This window comes from Panthera uncia, chromosome C2 (assembly GCF_023721935.1).
Source record: "Panthera uncia isolate 11264 chromosome C2, Puncia_PCG_1.0, whole genome shotgun sequence".
Lineage (NCBI taxonomy): Eukaryota > Metazoa > Chordata > Mammalia > Carnivora > Felidae > Panthera > Panthera uncia.
The window spans coordinates 64,624,202-64,643,939 of NC_064810.1; the positions used below are offsets into that span (position 1 = coordinate 64,624,202).

Below are 19,738 nucleotides of genomic sequence, written 5' to 3' on the forward strand. Positions count from 1 at the left end.
AAAAAAAAAAAAAAAAGAATAATGAAAGTAGAATATATTTTACTTTTCTTATTCTTAATTGATCTAGCTGTAACAGTTTGTTCAAAATAACAGCAGCAATAATGTATTCAGTGATTATAGCTTATGGATTAGTGAAACTAATGACAGTAATATTATATGGAATGAGAAGGAGAAATTGGGAATACTCTGTCATAAGGTAATTGCACTATCCCTGATTAGTACAGTCTCCTTAAAAGTACACTTCGAAAAGTTGTAAATGTACACTGTAGACTCAATGGGAAAAGATACTGGCAAATGACATATCAGATAAAGGGTTAGTATCCAAAATCTATAAAGAACTTATCAAACCCAACACCTCAAAAACCCAAATAATCCACCGAAAAAATGGGCAAAAGACATGAATAGACACTTTTCCAAAGAAGACATCCAATTGTCTGACACATGAAAAATGCTCAACATCACTCATCATCAGGGAAATACAAATCAAAACCACAATGATATACACCTCACACCTGTCAGAATGATTAAAATTAACAACTCAGGCAACAACAGATGTTGACAAGGATGTGGAGAAAGAGGAACCCTTTTGCACTGTTAATAGGAATGCAAACTGGTGCAGCTACTCTGGAAACAGTATGGAGGTTCTTCAAAAAATTAAAAATAGAGCTACACTACAACCCAGCAATTGCACAACTAGGTATTTATCCAAAGGATACAGGAGTGTTGATTTGAAGGGGCACATGCACCCCAATGTTTACAGCAGTACTATCAACAACAGCCAAAGTATGGAAAGAGCCCAAATGTCCACTGACTGATGAATGCATAAAGAAGATGTGGTATATAGATATACAATGGAATATTACTTGGCGATTAAAAAAAAATGAAATCTTGCCATTTGCACAACATGGATGAAACTAGAATGTATTACACTAAGCACTACACTAAATGAAATAAGTTAGTTGGAGAAAGACAGATATCATATGATAGGGGAAGGGAAGCAAAAAATAAGATAAAAAAGAAGAGGGAGATAAACCAAACCACAGGAGACTCTTAACTACAAAGAACAAACTGAGGGTTGCTGGTGAGGTGTTGAGTGGGGGTAAAGGCTAAAGGGGCAAGGAGCATTACGGAGGTCACTTGTTGGGATAAGCACTAGATGTTATATATAAATAAATCACTAAATTCTATTCCTGAAATTTTAAAAAAATGTTGAGGTTGGAAAGCATGAAAGAAGAGTAACAAAAATTTGACATTTTTTTATAATTGGAACTTCTACTTTTGTGTGCTTGAAATTTTCCATAATAAAAAGTTAAAAAAATATATTCAAAAATAAATGCTAGAAACCAAATACATTTTGATTAATATATTTCAGAGAGAGGAGGAAAAAGTGGAATCAAATAAAATGCTCAGTTAAAAACAGATAAAACAGAAAAAGAAAGGAAGACAAAAGAAGAAACAAGGGCACTGAATAAAAACAGCAACAAATATGGCAAAACTATGATCCAACTATATCAATAATTTCCTTAAACATCAAAAGCCTAAATATACTGACATGAAAGACAGAGACTGTTAGTGCGTTTAAAAAATAAACTTACACAATGTCATGTCAATTATATCTCAAGTTTTAAAATAAAACTTGATAAAAAAATTAATTTTAAAAAGACTCAACTATATATAATCTACAAGAAACTCACCTTAAAGGACACAAATACATTTTAAAAAAGGGATGGACACAATGAGAAAACTACAGACCAATATTCCTGATGAATACTAATACAAAAACCTTCGAAAAAATACTAGCAAACCAAACTCAATAGCACACTGAAAGGATTATAAGCCACAACCAAGTTTTATACCTATAATGCAAAGATTTATACATGGAACTCAAGAATGGTTCTACATACAAAAATCAATCAATGAAAACATACCACGTTAGCAACATGAAGGACAAAAGCCAAATGACCATCTCAATTGGTACAGAAAAAGCATTTAACAAAACTCAACACTGTTTCATGATAATCATGTTCACCAAACTAGGAATAGAAGGAAACTGCCTCAGTATGTTATACATGATGAAAAGCCCACTGTTAACGTATTCAAAGCCGAAAAAAATTGAAAGCTTTCCCTCTAAGATCAGGACCAAGGCAAGGATGCCCATTTTGCCACTACTATTCAACAAAGTACTTAAAATCATAGCCAGAGCAATTAGACAAGAAAAATAAATAACAAAAGGTATCCAAATTGGAAAAGAAGCAAAATCATCTCTGTTCACAGAGGGATGATCTTAGGTGTAGAAAACTCTAAAGAATTAAAAAAGAAAAGGCTATTACAACTAAGATATGATTTCAGCAAAGTTTTAGATACAAACTGAACACTTAAAAATTGGTTCTATTGATTGCTCATTTGAACAATCAAAAAAGAAAGCAATCTCATTTACTATAGCATCAAAAAGGATAAAATGCTTAAGAAAAAAAAACCAACTGGGGCGCCTGGGTGGCTCGGTTGGTTAAGCGTCCAACTTCGGCTCATGTCATGATCTCACGGTCCGTGAGTTTGAGCCCCGCGTCAGGCTCTGTGCTGACAGCTCAGAGCCTGGAGCCTGTTTCAGATTCTGTGTCTCCCTCTCTCTCTGCCCCTCCCCTGTTCATGCTCTGTCTCTCTCTGTCTCAAAAATAAATAAATGTTAAAAAAAAAAAAATTAAAAAAAAAAGAAAAAACCCAACCAAGGAGGTAGATTTATACACTGAAAATTGTTAAGACACTGCCAAAAGAAATCAAAGAAGATAGGAATAGATGGTAAGACATTCCATGCTTGTAGCTTAGAAGACTTAGTAACATTAAAATGTCAATACTACCCAAACCCATATAGAGATTCAGTGCAATCCCTATCATAATGCCAATGGCATTTTTTGCAGGAATAGAAAAACCAAATCCCAAAATTTATATAGAATTTGAAGAGACCCCAAATAACCAAAACAATCTTGAAAAAGAACAAAGTTGGAAGTCTAATACTTCTTAATTTGAAAACAAACTACAAACCAATAGTAATCAAGACAGTATGGAATTAGCAGAGAGACAAATACATAGACAACTGGAACAGAAAAGAAAAACCAGATATAAACCCTCATGTATGGCCAAATAATTTTCAACAATAGTGTCAAGACTACACAATGGGAAAAAGACAGTTTCTTACCCTTATGGGTGTTGGAAAAACTGGACTAAGAAGCAAAAGAATGAAAATAAAACTTTACCTTACACCACACACAAAAATTAACTCAAAAGGGATTGAAGACCTAGACATGATACCTAAAACTATAAAAATCCTATAAGCAAATATAGGGGAAGAGCTTCAGAACACTGGAGATGGCAATGTACTTGATTTTTGGTGACTGTTTTATTTCACTTAGCAATAATATCCTTAAGGTTCATTCCTTGTTGTTGCAAGTGATAGGGGACACCAAAAAGTGCAAACAACTAAAGCAAAAATAAGACAAATGGGACTATGACAAACTTAAAAACTTCAGACTGTCAATGGGAACAATAAAAGCACAAACTCCCTTATGTGGACTCCTTAAAAAACGAACAAAAAGGTCAAACTCAAAGAAACAGAGTAGAATGGTGATTACAAGGGGCTGGGGGAGTGGGGAAGATGGAGTCTTCAGTTATAAAATGAAGAAATTCAGGGAATCTAATATACAACATGGTAAGGATAGTTATTGTATAGCTGAAATTTGCTAAGAGAGATCTTAAATGTTGTCACCACATGCACATGTGCAAAAACAGGTAACTATGTGAGATGAGGAATATGCTGATTAACCCGACTGAGGCAATTATTTCACAACGCATACACAGATCATCATGCTGTACACTTTAAATATATGCAATTTTATGTCAATTAGACCTCAATAAAATGGGGGGGGGGGGGAGGAAGAGTTCAGCAAAATACAAACTTAGAAGAAATAGTTACGATGGTAAATTTAATGTTATATATATATTTTTTAAGTAAAGGGATGGAGAATGTACACTGTACTAAGAGTAATCAAAAAAACTGGAGTAGTTATATTAATTTCAGGCAAAACAGACTTCAGAGTAAGGATAATTTTCAGGGATAAAGGGGGGCATTACATAATGAAAAAGTGATCAATTCTTGAAGAAGACAATTCCTAATGTGAATGCACCTAACAAAAGACTATCAAAACACTTGAGGCAAAAACGAATCGAATCATGAGGAGAAATAGACAAATCCGTTATTATAGAGACTTAAACACCCCTTTATCAGTTACTGACAGAACCAGCAAACAGAAAATCAATAAGGACATAGTTGAACTGAATGACACTATTGAGCAACTGGATCTAATAAACATTTATAGAAAAATGTATCCAACAACAGCAGAATACATCCTCAATTTGATAAAGAACATCTGCAAAACTCTACAGCTAACATACTTAATGAGAAGAAACTGGGTGTTTTCCTACCAAGATCAGGAACAAGAGAAAAAAAGACTTCACTCCCATTCAACACCGTACAGAATACAAGAAGAAAAAAAAAAAAAAAGGAAATAAAAAGCATCCAAATTGGAAGAGAAGAAATGAAATTATCTTTGTTTACAAAGATTGTAAAAATCTGCTTGTAAAAATCTCAAAAAATCAACAACAAAACCTCCTGGAACTATTAAGTGATTATAGCAAGATTGCAGGTACAAGTTTAAGGTACAAAAGTCAAATGCTTTCTTATATACCAGTAATAAAAAATTTGGAATTTGGAATTAAAAACAGTACAATTTATGTTAGCACCCCCCACAAATGAAATGCTTAAGTATAAATCCAATAAAATATGTGTAAAATTTACATGAGGACACCCATAAAACCCTGAGGAAAGAAATCAAAGATCTAAATAAACAGAAACATATTTCATGTGCATGGATAGGAGAACTTAATACTGTCATGATGCCAGTCCTTTCTAACATGATCTATACTCAATTCAATGCCAAACAAAAAACCCAGCAAGTTATTTTATGGAAACCCAGTAGTGAACACAATATTGAAGAACAACCAAAAGACTGTCACTGAATGACTTCAAGACTTACTATATAAAGCTACAGTTAAAAAAAAAAAAAAAGTGAGGGGCACCTGGGTAGCTCAGCTGGTTAAGCGTCCAACTCTTGATTTAGGCTCAGGTCATAATCTCACAGTTCGTAGGTTCAAGCCCTGCATTGAGCTTTGCACTGATAATGTGGAGCCTGCTTGGGATTCTCTCCTGTTCTGTCCTTCCCCCACTCATCCCACCCCCCCTCTCAAAATAAATAAACTTAAAAAAATGTTTAAAAAAAAAAGTGATAAACAAATAGGTCACTAGAAAAAACACAGAGCCCAGAAAAGCCACCAAATACACTCAATTGAACTTTGACAAAGGGTCAAAGGCATTTCAATGAAGAAAGGATATTCTTTTCAACAAACAGTACTGGAATAACTGACAGTCACAGGAAATAAATGAATGTAATCACAGATTTTATAGCTTTCACAAAAATTAACTTAAAATATATCATAGACCTATCTGTAAAAGGCAAAACTACAAAACATCTAGAATACAACATAGTAGACAACCTAGGTGTCCTTGGGTTTGGCAGTGACTTTTTATTTATTTTATTTTATTTATTTTAAGAGACAGCAAGTGCAAGGGGGGGAAGGGGGAGACAGAGGGAGGGAGAAAAGAGATAATGAAGGGGGGGGGGGAGAGAGAGGGAGGGAGAATCTTAAGCAGGTCCCATGCTCAGTACACAGCCCAACATGGGGCTCAATCCCACGACCCTGGGATCTTGACCTCAGCTGAAATCAAGAGTCACACACTCAACTGAGCCATCCACATACCCCTGGCAGTGACTTTTCAGATGCAACACCAAAAGCATAATCTATGAAAGAAAAAATTGAGAAATTGAATTTTTATTAAAACTTAAAACTTCTAATGAAAAAATAAGTTACAGCCTGGAAGAAATCTCTGCAAAACATGTATCTGAGAAAGCACTGTTATCCTATTAAAAAAAAAAACAAAAAACAAAAAACAAAAAAACCTCTTAAAACTCAACAATAAGAAAACAATCATTAATAAGCACTGATATGAACAGACACCGCATCAAAGAAGATATACAGACAGCAAATAAGCATATGAAAAGATGCTCAACACCATATGTCATCAGAGAATTGCAAATTAAAACATCAATTAGATACTACTGCTCTACTATTAGGATGGCTAAAATTTAAAACACTGACAACACCAAAGCCTCATGAGGATGTGGAACAATAGAAAAATCTCATTCACTGTTAGTGGGAATGCAAAATTATTCTTTACAGTTGCTTTGGAGGATATTTGGCAATTTATTGAGAAACTAAACAAATTCTTATCACACAATCTAGCAACTGTGGTACTTGGTATTTAACCAAATGAACTGAAAACTTATATCCACACAAAAACCTGCACATTAATGTTTACAGCTGCTTTAGTCATAACTGTTGAACTTGGAAGTGACCAAGATATCCTTCAATAGGTGAATGCATAAACATGGATAAACAAACTGCAGTACATGAATACACTGGCATACTTACTCAGTGCTAAAAAGAAACAAGCTATCATGCCACAAAAAAACTTTGCAAGCACATTAAATATCTATTTTTAAGTGAAAAAAGCCAAGTTGAAAAGGTTATATGCTGTATGATTTCAACTACATAACATTCTAGAAAAGGCAAAACTATGGAAACAGTAAGAAAAAAAATCAATAGGGTTGGGGAAAGAGGGAAGAGAGAGGAATGAAAAGGTAGAGAGCTCAGGGAACTTTTAGGGTAGTGAAACTATTCTGTAAGACCCTGTAAGAGTGGACATATGTCATTATACGTTTGTCAAACTCACAGACAAAACACAAAGATTGAACTATAATGCAAACTACAGTTTTTTAATTACTAATAATGTACCAATATTGGTTTAATTGTAACAAGTCTACATAAATGCAAAATGTTAATAACAGGGAAAACTGAGGAGGAGGGGAGTATGTATGAGAACACTGTACTTTCCACTGATTTTTCTACACAACTAAAACTGCAAAATAAAGTCTATTACACATGAAAAGATGCTCAACATCACTCATCATCAGGGAAATACAAATCAAAACTACAATGAGTTACCACTTCACACCTATCAGCATGGCTAAAATCAAAAACACAAGAAACAACAGGTGTTGGTGAAAGTGTGAAGAAAAAGGAACCCTCTTGCACTGTTGGTGAGAATGCAAAATGCATTCATGCAGTTACTCTGGAAAACAGTATGAAGGGTCCTCAAAAAGTTAAAAAAAAGAACTACTTTATGGTCCAGTAATTGCATTACTGGATAGTTACCCAAAATATATAAAAACATTAATTCAAAGGGATACATGGACCCCTATGTTTATAAGCAGCTTTATTTACAATAGCCAAACTATTGAAGCAACCCAAGTGTCCATTTATAGATGAATGGATAAAGATGTGATATGTATACACAATGGAATATTATTCAGCCATAAAAAATGGAATCTTGCCATTTGCGATGACATGTATAGAGCTAGAGTATAATGCTAAGCAAAATCAGTCACAGAAAGACAAATCCCATATGATTTCACTCATATGTAGAATTTAAAAAAAAAAAAAACGAGGGGCGCCTGGGTGGCGCAGTCGGTTAAGCGTCCGACTTCAGCCAGGTCACGGTCTCGCGGTCCGTGAGTTTGAGCCCCGCGTCAGGCTCTGGGCTGATGGCTCGGAGCCTGGAGCCTGTTTCCGATTCTGTGTCTCCCTCTCTCTCTGCCCCTCCCCCGTTCATGCTCTGTCTCTCTCTGTCCCAAAAATAAATAAAAAAATGTTGAAAAAATAAAAAAATAAAAAAAAATGAGCAAAGGAAAAAAAAAGCAAGCAAGTGTAAGCGAGAAGCACAAACCAAGAAACATACTTTCAACTACTTTGTCAAAGATTAACTACGTATGTGTAGGTTTATTTCTGAGCTCTCTATATTCTGTTCCATTGATCTATGTATCTTTTTTTAATGCCAATACCATACTGTTTTGATTACTATAGTTTGTAATAGAATTTGAAACCTGAGAACGTGAAGCTTCTAGCTTTGTTCTTCTTTTTCAAGATTGCTTTGGCTATTCAGTTTTTCGTGGTTCCATACAAATTTTAGGATTATTTTCTATTTCTTTAAAAAATACCAATGAAACTTTTAGAGGGATTATACTAAATTTGTAGGTTACTTTGGGTAGTATGGACATTTAAACAATACTGATTTCTTCCAATCCATGAGCACAGAAAGAGTATCATTCCATTTGTCATCTTCAACTTCTTTCATTATTGTCTTGCAATTTTCAATATAGTCTTTCACCTTGTGGTTAAATGTATTCCTAGGATTTTGTCCTTTCTAATGCAATTGTAAATGAGACTGCTTTCTTTATTTCTCTTTCTGATAGTTCATTATTGACATACAGAAATGCAATTGATTTTTGTGTATCGATTTGCATATCCTGCAACTTTACTGAATTCATTTGTTCCAAAAGTTTTCTCGATGGAATCTTTTTTTTTTTTTAATGTTTTTTATTTATTCTTGAGAGAGCTAGAGAGAGAGAGAGATCCAGGAGGGAAGGGCAGAGACAGAGAGGGAGACACAGAATCTGAAACAGGCTCCAGGCTCTGAGCTGTCAGCACAGAGCCCAACGCAGGGCTTGAACTCAGGAACCGTGAGATCATGACCTGAGCCAAAGTCGAACACTTAACCAATTGAGCCGCTCAGGAGCCCCTCTACACATAATTTTAAAAGCAAAATCAACAAGACCGTTCCACACGAAACTTTGTAGTCTCTAAAAATTCAATTCAATTAAAAAATTTTACTAGTCATACCTACACACTTAGGAAAGTAGCATTAAGCATACCTACACACTTAGGAAAGTAGCACTATCCTTATAAGGACTGGTATGGTAATTATGAAAATGTGTCTCTTAGATCTCCCACTATAGGGAGCATCATTGATCAACGGCCCAGGTGCTGAGCTTTCAAAGCCATTCCCTTGTTCAGGCCATACCAAGCTACCCATGTGCTGTTTCCAGAAACTGACTGAGCATAGCAGATGTATTTAATGGAGATCTTTTCCCAGGAGACAATGGATTCCTCTGATAGTCAACCTTGGGCTGAGACTTCCCCCCACCGGTTTTGCTAGAATTTCCTTAGAGCTGCATGGCAGTGTAAGATTTTTCCTACCTGCTGTCTTTCCTGCTCCCTAGAGGTTAAGACCTGATTTCTAGCTTCCCTTGATAACAAGTTTCTATGACCCAAAGAACATAGCTCCATATGGCATAAGTAAACTTCTTTTCAAGTTGCCTGTCAGTTTTATCAGGAAATAGATTTTCCACAAATGACTTAAAAGAGTTACATAAATACAATTAGGTGCCTCAAAATAAGACTACCCAATTTAATAGAAAGTAAAACAAACAGGTAAAAATCCAAAGTGAATAGCCATTTGTAGTAATTCAAATGCCTAAAAACAACTCAGTTATAAGGAGTTTTAGAATTCAGAAAATGTGGGGCACCTGGGTGGCTCAGTCAATTAAGCATACAACTCCTCATCTTGGCTCAGTTCATAATCTCATGGTTTAGTTCATGAGTTTGTGAGTCCTGCATTGGGCTCTGCACGGAGCATGGATCCTGCTTCGGGTTCTGTCTCTCCCTCTCTCTGCCCCTTCCAAGCCTGCAGTCTCTCTCCCTCTCTCAAAATAAATAAATAAACTTTAAAAATAAATAAAATTCAGAAAATGGTCTCATAATACATTGTTTCATTTGATTTATACAACATTGAAGGGAAAAAAAAGGAACACAATAATGACTTCTTTTCTGTGCCAAACAGTGAGCTGGGGCATTGCTGTAGTAGCATTCTCATTTCATAGATAATGAAACTGAGACTCAAAAAGTTAATAAATATACTCTAGTTTACAAAACTACTAATGTAAACAACAAGGTCTTCTTTCTTCTATGGTGTCTCCACAACATCATGCAGAGAATAATCATATCTTCAAGGATCAAACCAGGCATTATTTCTCCTCACTCTCGAAAATGGTATATATTACAAGTAGGGCTCTATTCACTCTCTATTCACAATAGAACAACAGTGACACTTCACACCTCCACTCCCATATCTAACCACAGAACAAGTGAAACCAAGCAGGAGACCTGAAACCTATGACTTAGTTCAAAGGGAGAAATGAAATTAATAGTTTATGAAGCTAAGATCATTAATTAATTAAAAATGCAACTAACCAATTTTCAAATTAGAAAAGCTGGCCTCAACAAGTGTCAGTAGCTTTTGGGATTGATTAATCTTCTCTCTGCTCTAATATCAAAGGTCTCCTACATAAGGTACCTAGCTGGACTTTACCTCTACAAAACCACAAGAGCATTTTCTATAACAAGTACTTCTAAACTGGCTAAGTGAAGTAATTTAATTTCTGTTAAAGTAATTTGTCACAGAATGGTCACGGGGGGGAAAAAGCATTCAAACTGCAGGTAAAACATTACTGAAATGAAGATTATTCCAGAAATTCCTAATAGAAAAGCTCAGTGTCTTAGATATAGTTTACATGATTGCTGATGCAGGGTAATTCCTCTTGATTTTCTTTTTGTCTCTGACCGTTTTCTCTCTCCTTGTTTTTTCACCAAAACAAACTGCCTCTCACTGATACTAGCAGGTTCAACAGGTTGGTTTATTTGACTGGGCAAGGAGAAGACTTCAAACTTTTTCTGGAAATATCTAATTATTTAATATAATCCTAGGCAGCAGCTACGTAAACCACAGATGTGAAACTACAGAATTTTAAGTTGTCAGAAAAATTCGTAGTATATATATTATAATAATCAAGAGAAATGAATTGGTCAATGTATCAAATTTTATTTTTTTTAAAACAGTTAACATTTAGCAAGAAGAACAAATACTTAAGTTTCACAAAGGAAAGGTGATACAGTGGAATGAAATGAACTTACCACTTTTTAGCATGTAAGAGAAAAAATTAAAATAAAAACAAAAACAAAACCATACAATAGCAATAAAAGCAATAAGTACTTAGGAACAAACTTAGTAAGAAATGTCAAAAGTCTATATAAATAAAACTCCTGAAAGACACAAACGTATATTTGAACAAATAGATATCTCTTATTCCTCGATAAGATAATTCAACATAACAAAAAGGTTAGTTCTCCCTAAGTTAATGAGTTAATGAAATTTCAATTAAGAGTATCAGCAACCTATTTTAAATCGAGTTAGCCAAATTTATGTCAAAGTTCATATGGAAAAATAAACATTCAAGAAAAGCTAGGAGAAAAAAAAAAGCCTCAAGAGTGGATTACCTCAACCAGACATTAAACATACTATAATGTGGTACTGACACAGGAACATGCATGCAAATGACCTACTGGAACAGAACAGAAAGTCCAGAAACAGACCAAGTACACATGGAAATTTAGCATGTAATAACCATAGCATCTCAAATCACTGGAGAAAAGATCGGCCTTTTAATAAACTGTACTGAACAACTAACCGGTTAATGATTGAGAAAGGATAAAATTACAGGGTGCCTGGGTGGCTCAGTTGGTTAGGCATCCAACTTTGGCTCAGGCCATGATCTAACAGCTTGTAGGTGTGAGCCCCACGTTGGGCTCTGTGCTGACAGCTCAGAGCCTGGAGCCTGCTTTGGATTCTGTGTCTCCCTCTCTCTCTGCCTCTCTCCTCCTCTCTCTCTCTCACAAAATACATAAACGTAATAAAAAAAAATTTTTTTAAAGAAAGGATAAAATTATATCAGTAACTCATACCATACAAAGGCATAAACACCATAAACAAGAATAAACTTCAAACAGATCAGGGAATTTAAATGTAAAAAGTGAAATCTTGTAACTACCAAAAGAAAATATGGTTGAATTTCTCTTCAACCTGGGGAAAGGCTTTTTATAAGGAAAGGCTTTATAAGGAAAAGGCTTTCTAATCATAAATTAAAATCCACATATGGGGCGCCTGGGTGGCTCAGTCGGTTAAGCGTCCAACTTCGGCTCAGGTCATGATCTCACGGTCAGTGAGTTCGAGCCCCACGTTGGGCTCCATGCCAACAGCTCAGAGCCTGGAGCCCGTTTCAGATTCTGTGTCTCCCTCTCTCTCTGCCCCTCCCCTGTTCATGCTCTGTGTCTCTCTCTGTCTCAAAAATAAATAAACGTTAAAAAAAATTTTTTTTTTTTTAAATCCACATATGATAAAAGAAAAGAACAATAAATTCGACTGTATGGGGTAGTGGGAGACTTTCATATGGTAAAAAAACAGAATACACGAGGTAAAAATACTCAATATATCACAGATAAAGAATAAATCCGTAATAAAGAACTCTTCAGAGTTGAGAGGAAAAGACCAAAAACTCATTTAAAAAATGGACAAAAAGAAAAAGGAACAATTTACACATACAAAAACAAAACAGACCTTAAACAGATGGAAAGATGTTGAACTACATTCATAATAATGAGATTATAAATTAAAACTACAATGAGCTACCATTTCTCACATATCAGATTGGCAAAAATTGAAAAACTTAGGCAAGGCAAGTTGTCCATGCTAAGGGGAAATAGGCACTCAAATGACCAAAGAGGATGCAAACTGATTCAACCATTATGGAGGGGAATTTAACAATATCAAACAAAATTACCTAAGTGTTTATGCTTTGACTCAGCAGTCTACCTCTCTTAATTTACTCTGAAGATACACATCTAATTAAAAAAAATATATGAGAGAAGGTTTTTCATAGCAGCACTCTTGGAGATAAAAAAAATACTGAAAAGAAATGAAATATCCATACATACAGGAATGATTGAATCAACTCTGGCATACTATGCAGCTAGATGAGAAAAATCTCTGAAATGATATGCAATGATTTCTAAGAACTATATCAAGAGAAAAGGCAAAGTACAAAAGAGCTCCCTTAATAAATTACCTTTTATGTAAAAAAGAAGCCAAGAAAATTACACTTAATTGCTCACTTGTGCAAAAGAAACCCAGAAAAAATGAACCAAAACATAATGAGACTGGCTAGCTACAGGAAGCGAGTAGAAACAAAATACAGGGAATAGAGAAGAAATGGCACTTGTATATTTCTGATCTTTGGAACCATGTTAGTGTGTTTCACAGATAGAAAATATAATTTTTTAAAAAGTAAAAAAAAAAAAAAAAAAAAACAAACCAGGGTTAAAGTTCTAAGTAGGGATACATTCAGAAACAAATGAACCAAACTATTTCAAATGAATAAATAAACCACGCTAAAGGGAAAATTTTTAATTTAAAAAAAAAAAAGCAAAAATACAAACACAAATACTTTCTAAACAGAATATATGGTTCTGATGCAGTGATGATAAAATGTTTAACAAAGCACTCTGGAGTCAGAATGCTTGATTCAAATACTTGCCCAATTTTCTACTTGCTAATAACTGTGTGGCCCTGGACAAGTTAATTTATAATCTCTGTGCGTAAGTTTTCTTAGCCAAATAACAACAGTACCAATCTCACAGTACTAATGATAAGGCTCAAATAAAACTAATTATGTAAAAAGCTTAGGAGATCACTGGGTATATAACAAGAATTTGTTAAGTATTTGCTATCATCAATACTAATCCAAAACAAAAAACAAAAAACCAACCCACTGATTTTGCGGGTTTCCAGGAGATACATATAATAAAAATGGAGTCCTTGTCATGAAAAAATTTGGAATTTCCTAGTTTAGGGACAATAAGTGTTCAAGGAATTTAGAACAAAATCCATATGGCTGGCCGGAATCATCTGAGAAATTTCATAAAGGACAGGACTTAGATTAGCAAGAGAACGGGAGTGACAGAAAGGAAGCTAAATAAAAACCAATATATATTTCACGGACAGTAGCATAAAAGGTTTGGAAAGCTGAGTATTTGGAGATAAGACTACAGAAGTCCCTGAACACACTACTGAACTGGGCAGGCTTTATTTTCTAGACTATGAGGAACCACAGAAGAATTGTGTGTAGGAGAAATAATATGATCAACCTTAAGTGTGGGATTATTCTTGTGGTGGCATGCAGAAGATCAGAGGTAGAGTCTTACTCGTAGGTAAGTCAAATAATGGCAAGGGCCTGACTAGACTACTAGTGATGAGAAAAGGAAAGAAGGCACAAATCATCAAGGCAGTAAAGAAAAGAAAAAAAATCAATGCAGGGTGACAAGTGGATATGAGATATGAGAGAACAGAAAAGTCTGAATGACAAAGCGAATGACATCATTAGAAGGAAAAAGGAAAAAGGAAAAAGGAAAAAGGAAAAAGCAAAAAGGAATGGGAAGCAACAGAAAGGATTTCCACTGGGTCTCAAAAGTCAGATCAGAATTAGGCAAGAAGCCCTTGCAATGTGAGATACCAGATATCAATATCCAGTAGGCATTTGGCAACATGGGACTAGTACTTAGGAGAGAGAGTGAGTACTGAAGACAAAAGGTGTAACAATTTTTTTTTCCTAAAAAACCTCTTTAGAATGTTTGAGACACTCTAGAGCAATAAAGATAGTAGACTCTGTGCTGTTTCAGAGCAGTGATCATCTCTTATTTATTTTTATAGCCCTTCATGTTTGGCATACTTACTAGTACAGGGGAGACTCTCAGTAAGATGTTGCAGAGGTGGCAGAAGTAGAGAAGAGAACAGAGCTGCATGGCTTGTTAATGGCAGAACATATGTTAGAGCCCAGATCTTTTGACTCTCTACACTATACCATAACATAGAGATGACCTTTCAACATTCATGCATAGGATCCCCTAAAGAGCCGGTGTAAGAAATTAAAATAAACTGTTTCTCAGAGTAGACTGAAGAAAGACATAAGAAAATAGCAAAGAAAAGTCAGTTGTTGGGGAAAAAAATGATAGTGTTGCATTACAGATTCAAAGGAAATTTTAAGAAAGGAGGCATAGTCAATAGTCAAATGATCAAACACTACAGGTACTGTTTCTCTGGTCTCCTACACCAATGAGACCCTAGGCAAGGAGAAGTCACTTTTTAAAAGTATAAATTAAGAATTTTAATCTACCTTTCACAGCATTTTAAAATCATGTATCACTTAAGGCAGTGGTTCAAAAATAATATTGCAATCTTTAGTAACTTTTATCTCTACAAAATACACAAGAGAAAATACCGTGTCTACAATAAATCTGCACAGTAAATGAAATTTGAAGCAAAAAGAAATGATTAGAAAAAATACTCATTCACATCAACTGATAGCAACAAAATGCATGAAATACCAAAGGTCTTACCTTAAATCTCTTGTCTTGCAATACTTTCTTGATGGCAACCAGTTCTCCTGAATCACAAAGTTTGGCTTGATATACCACACCAAATGACCCATTTCCAATCACTTTAGTGTCTGTATAGCTGACTTCTTGTGGCCTATCGGGACCCTGCCCAGGAGTTGCCACCACTGTGGTTACCTTGCTGCCATCTTTGTCTCCTAAAAGAAACAAGAGACAGAAAAATGAGAACTGTAAAGAATTAAACAGAGAAAATTGCTGAAGTACACAATAGTTTACATAGTAAACTATGTTTTTTACTACAAATCATTTTTAAATGCTCATCTTAGTTTATTGTATAGAATTACTTCAACTATTTGTTTCAATTTGTAAGTAACTTTTTAACCACCATTTAGTCATTCTGTAGACTAGACATCATGCTTAGTTTACATATGGGGATTTATTTAATGAAAACAATCACCCCATGAAGTATATAATACTGTTTCCATACAAAACTAATGGAAATAATGTTAAATTTGCTGAAGGTCAAAAGTCAAATGGTGGACCCTGGGTTTGAATCCCATCTGTTCTTTCTAAAGAAGGCCCTAGTTCTTTTCTGAAGGCTTCCTTATTTTACTTGAAAATAAATACTACTGAAAACATCTAAATATGTTGACTCTATTCAGACCATTCTGCCTTTAGGAAGGTAAGGCTTTGAGTTTTTCTTTCTCTGCATCTTACTTCTTTTTAAGAAAATCAACTATCTCTTAGAGAAAGGTCAAATGGGGAAAAGGAACATGGGAAAGAGTGTTAATTTGGAGTAAGAAAAGAAAAACCAAACCCATTCTGAACTGAGTGAGCCTCATTCATAAGTAGCTCACTGGTTCTGTGGTCTCTGCCCACTCAATAGCTCTTGCCTTATCTTCTGTGCCTTCCCACCCTTCCCAGTAACAATCTAAAGACTCTTCAATTCAAGCTCAAGAGCCACCTCTTATTGCCTAGGCAGAGTTCACAATCATCTTGGGTCTCTGAACTCTTAAACTATTCTAAACCATACTATGCTACCTAGAACCTGATTCTAAAGAGTTTTAAATTGTTCTTTTAGTGATTTCAGAACACACAGAGATTCTACTGAGTACAATCACTGGTAAGTAGCAAGTATGACTTGTGCTTCTCTCTTCCTGACAAATCTAAAACCAAATCTCAGTACATCCAAGTCCTTAGGCTCACTGACTAAACTGCACTTTTTCCGTTTGTTTCTTCTTCTACTCTTCCATTATATCAATTTTATTTGTATGATGCTAACTGAATTCATACTAACCTAATAAAAGAAAAAAAAATGTAGTTTTTAACTCTAGATACCAAGCCAAGATTTTGAAGTATTCACTTGAACCTCACATATAAAAAAATATATATTAATCTCATTTTCCAATGGTTTGAGTGTTTTTCCCCAAAATAAAATTACCAGGTAAATGAATATCCAAATGTTAGTGGCACATTTAACCAATATGTATAGCCATTTTAGTTCACAAAGGTACTAATATAGACAAAAAAAAAAAACACAGTAAGTGATATCTGTGACTAATTAATGCTCCTGTTTATAAGGCAGCCTTCCTGACAGACACAAAAGCAATGAAGGATTCCTACATAAGATAGCAAGGTAAATTACAGGCAGTCTACATTATATATTATATCATGGCTAACTACCTTAAATATGTAGGGTTTTGGTTCTAAGGTATAACGCCCAACAGATATGACAGCACAAATCTAACACCACTTGTAGAAAGGTAACTCAAATCTTGTCAACACCAACATTTTTATTCACAACAGTATTATATGTACTTTAAATACATGCAAATCCCAGCACAAGTCAATACATATACAGTAGTTCTCAATGCTTTCAAATGATCCCTTCACATTTCACTTCCTAGTAAAATAAGTCTAATATATTTGCAAAACCCAGTTTAATCAAATCTCAATTCTAAATCATCATGCTCAACTCCCCCAAATATTCCATATCACTTTCACTTCTGAGCATGTTAATGTTAACTACAACTTTTCAGGTTGACTATAAACCTTAATGTAAGTTATTTTCTTCTTCATTTGTAAAATAGATCTTTACCTATCTTTACTTGAAATATTCCTCTAAAGACAGAATCACAGTCTTCTGACCTTAAACTCAAAATGAAGAGATCTAGAAGGTTAGATTCAGGAAAGATTAAAATTCAAGGTACTGAACACATTTTCTTACAATCCAATTGTCCAAAGAAAATAAAAAACAATTGATTTCAAACAGTCCAACCAACTCTTCCCTAGATCATCCAAGTCAAAACCATATCACCAAAAACTATATATTTCAAGGACTATGAATAATTTCACTGAACAGGTTGCTTGCAAAATCTCACACATCTAATCCACAAAACAAAGCATCATTATTTTTCAAATAAATTAACAGATTTTAAGAATGGCTGTTGCATTCCACAACTTTAACTGAAAACAAAAGCTGTCTGAGGCATAAACAAAAATTATGCTTTTCTACTGTATAACCATATTTCAATAAAGAAAACAGTAGCCACAGTTTTGTACTTGCTTTCAGTAGAGAACTTAAAACAATATAAGCATGTGTAATGAATGACTTTCCTTACTTGCCTCTTTAGGTTGCATTTCTCCACATTTCAGAAAAATGGTTTGTTTCAGGGTTTCAAGAATCAGCTATGAAAGATATCCATCAGAACCCTGGGATTTTTTTTTTTTTTTTTAAGCTTCATTTTAGAGACAGAGAGAGAGTGTGAGAGTGCGCACACGCGTGAGTGGGGGAGGAGCAGAGAGACAGGTAGACACAGAATCCAAAGCAGGCTCCTCCAGGCTCTGAGCTGTCAGCACAGAGCCCGAAGTGGGGCTCAAACTCATAAATTATGAGATCATGACCAGAACTGAAGTCAGATGCCCAACTACTGAGCCACCCAGGTGCCCCAGAACCCTGGGATTTAAAATCTCTTCAAATCAACTATTAGGCCTGGGTAATGCCTAACACCTAATCGTGCTTTTTCTCATACGCAAATTATAATGCATAAATGAAGTAATTCTGCAAAAATATTAAAGCACGGTAGAAAGATAGATAGGTACTACAGATGCTATCACTGGAAGAGACTTTTAAGTCTTAAGGCCTCTTAGTGTTAAATTGTGATTGGATATGGACAAGGACCAATCCTTTCACCTTCTTGTATATCTAGTTAAAAAAACAAAAACAAAAACAAAAACGACTTACTATCTCAGCAGAAATTAAAGATTCACTCTTATTCTCTTTCGAGCAGTTACAGAAAATGCTGAGAACTCTTATGGGCTACATTCTCTACTAATATGAAATCTCTAAGTATAACACGAATGATGGTTCTCAGGCTTTCTACCTCGAGCATTCTGGAATTTTTATTCAGAATGCTTCATCGGAGATCCGAAATAGCAGAGCTGTAAAAAATGGCAAGATAATACTGGGGATGACTTGGCATGAGCATTAGGAGCACATGGGGCAGTCAGCAGCTAATGTGCCAAGGAAAAGCATGCCACCATTTGGCATTGTAATTTGCCGACTTAGCAATAAAATAGCTGTATAAAATTTCACTGTATATCCATCCAATTCATTGTTTTATCTACTCTAATACTTACAATAAATGTAGGGATACATTATAATAATGTTTACTATGCAAATGCGGAAAGTAAAACTAAGAGATGAAAGCTTTGAGTAGCAAGAATTCTTCCCTGGCCTTATACTGTCTCTGCTATATTTTACAACCTTCCTACTACAGCTGAAAGACTTTAACTTCATATACTATTGCCTCCCCCCCCCCCCCCCCCCCCGCAAGAAGCAGATGTTTCTGAAAATATAAAAAGATCAGCTCCAAACTAGTAAGAAATAAAAGAATAAATGATAATCTGTTACAGATTTCAGGCCTCAATCATTCACTTATTAATAGCTAAAGAGCTATTTTCCAAAATACTTTGGTAACCTTCAATTTCAAAACTTATCCCAAAGCAAAAGCACATGGAAAACAAAAATGTAAAATAATCGATTCAGTGATGTTCAAACAATTTAACATTTGCTACCAGAAATTGTATAATTTTCAATCTTAGCAACAGAGCATTATAAAGCACTGCTACCAAGAGGCCAAAATCCTGATGAAAAACTGGAAAGCAATAAATCTCCCTCATTTAAAAAAAAAAAAAAGTCACCACTCTGCCCAATGCTAAATTTCTCAGAATGCATGGCATAGTGAGTCTCATACCAATTACAACAAAACTAGTCTCCAAAAATGCAGTACAACAACAGAACAGTGGGAACAGCTTAGCTCCAGGAGGCTTTGTCTCCTGCCAGAGGACTCCTGGGATCCTGTATTACAATTAAAATTCACTCAGGAGG

The 19,738-nt window shown here is 34.9% G+C and overlaps 1 protein-coding gene across 3 annotated transcripts in view; it reads right to left on the minus strand.

Annotated features, from left to right (window-relative positions):
• The window catches only part of GSK3B (glycogen synthase kinase 3 beta), a 194,137-nt gene that overhangs the window by 113,559 nt on the left and 60,840 nt on the right, over nt 1–19,738 (minus strand). For all 3 annotated transcript variants that reach the window (XM_049629429.1, XM_049629428.1, XM_049629430.1), the window contains exon 2: nt 15,352–15,545. In XM_049629429.1, coding sequence (XP_049485386.1) covers nt 15,352–15,545 — 194 coding nt within the window. The remainder of the gene's footprint in view (nt 1–15,351; nt 15,546–19,738) is intronic.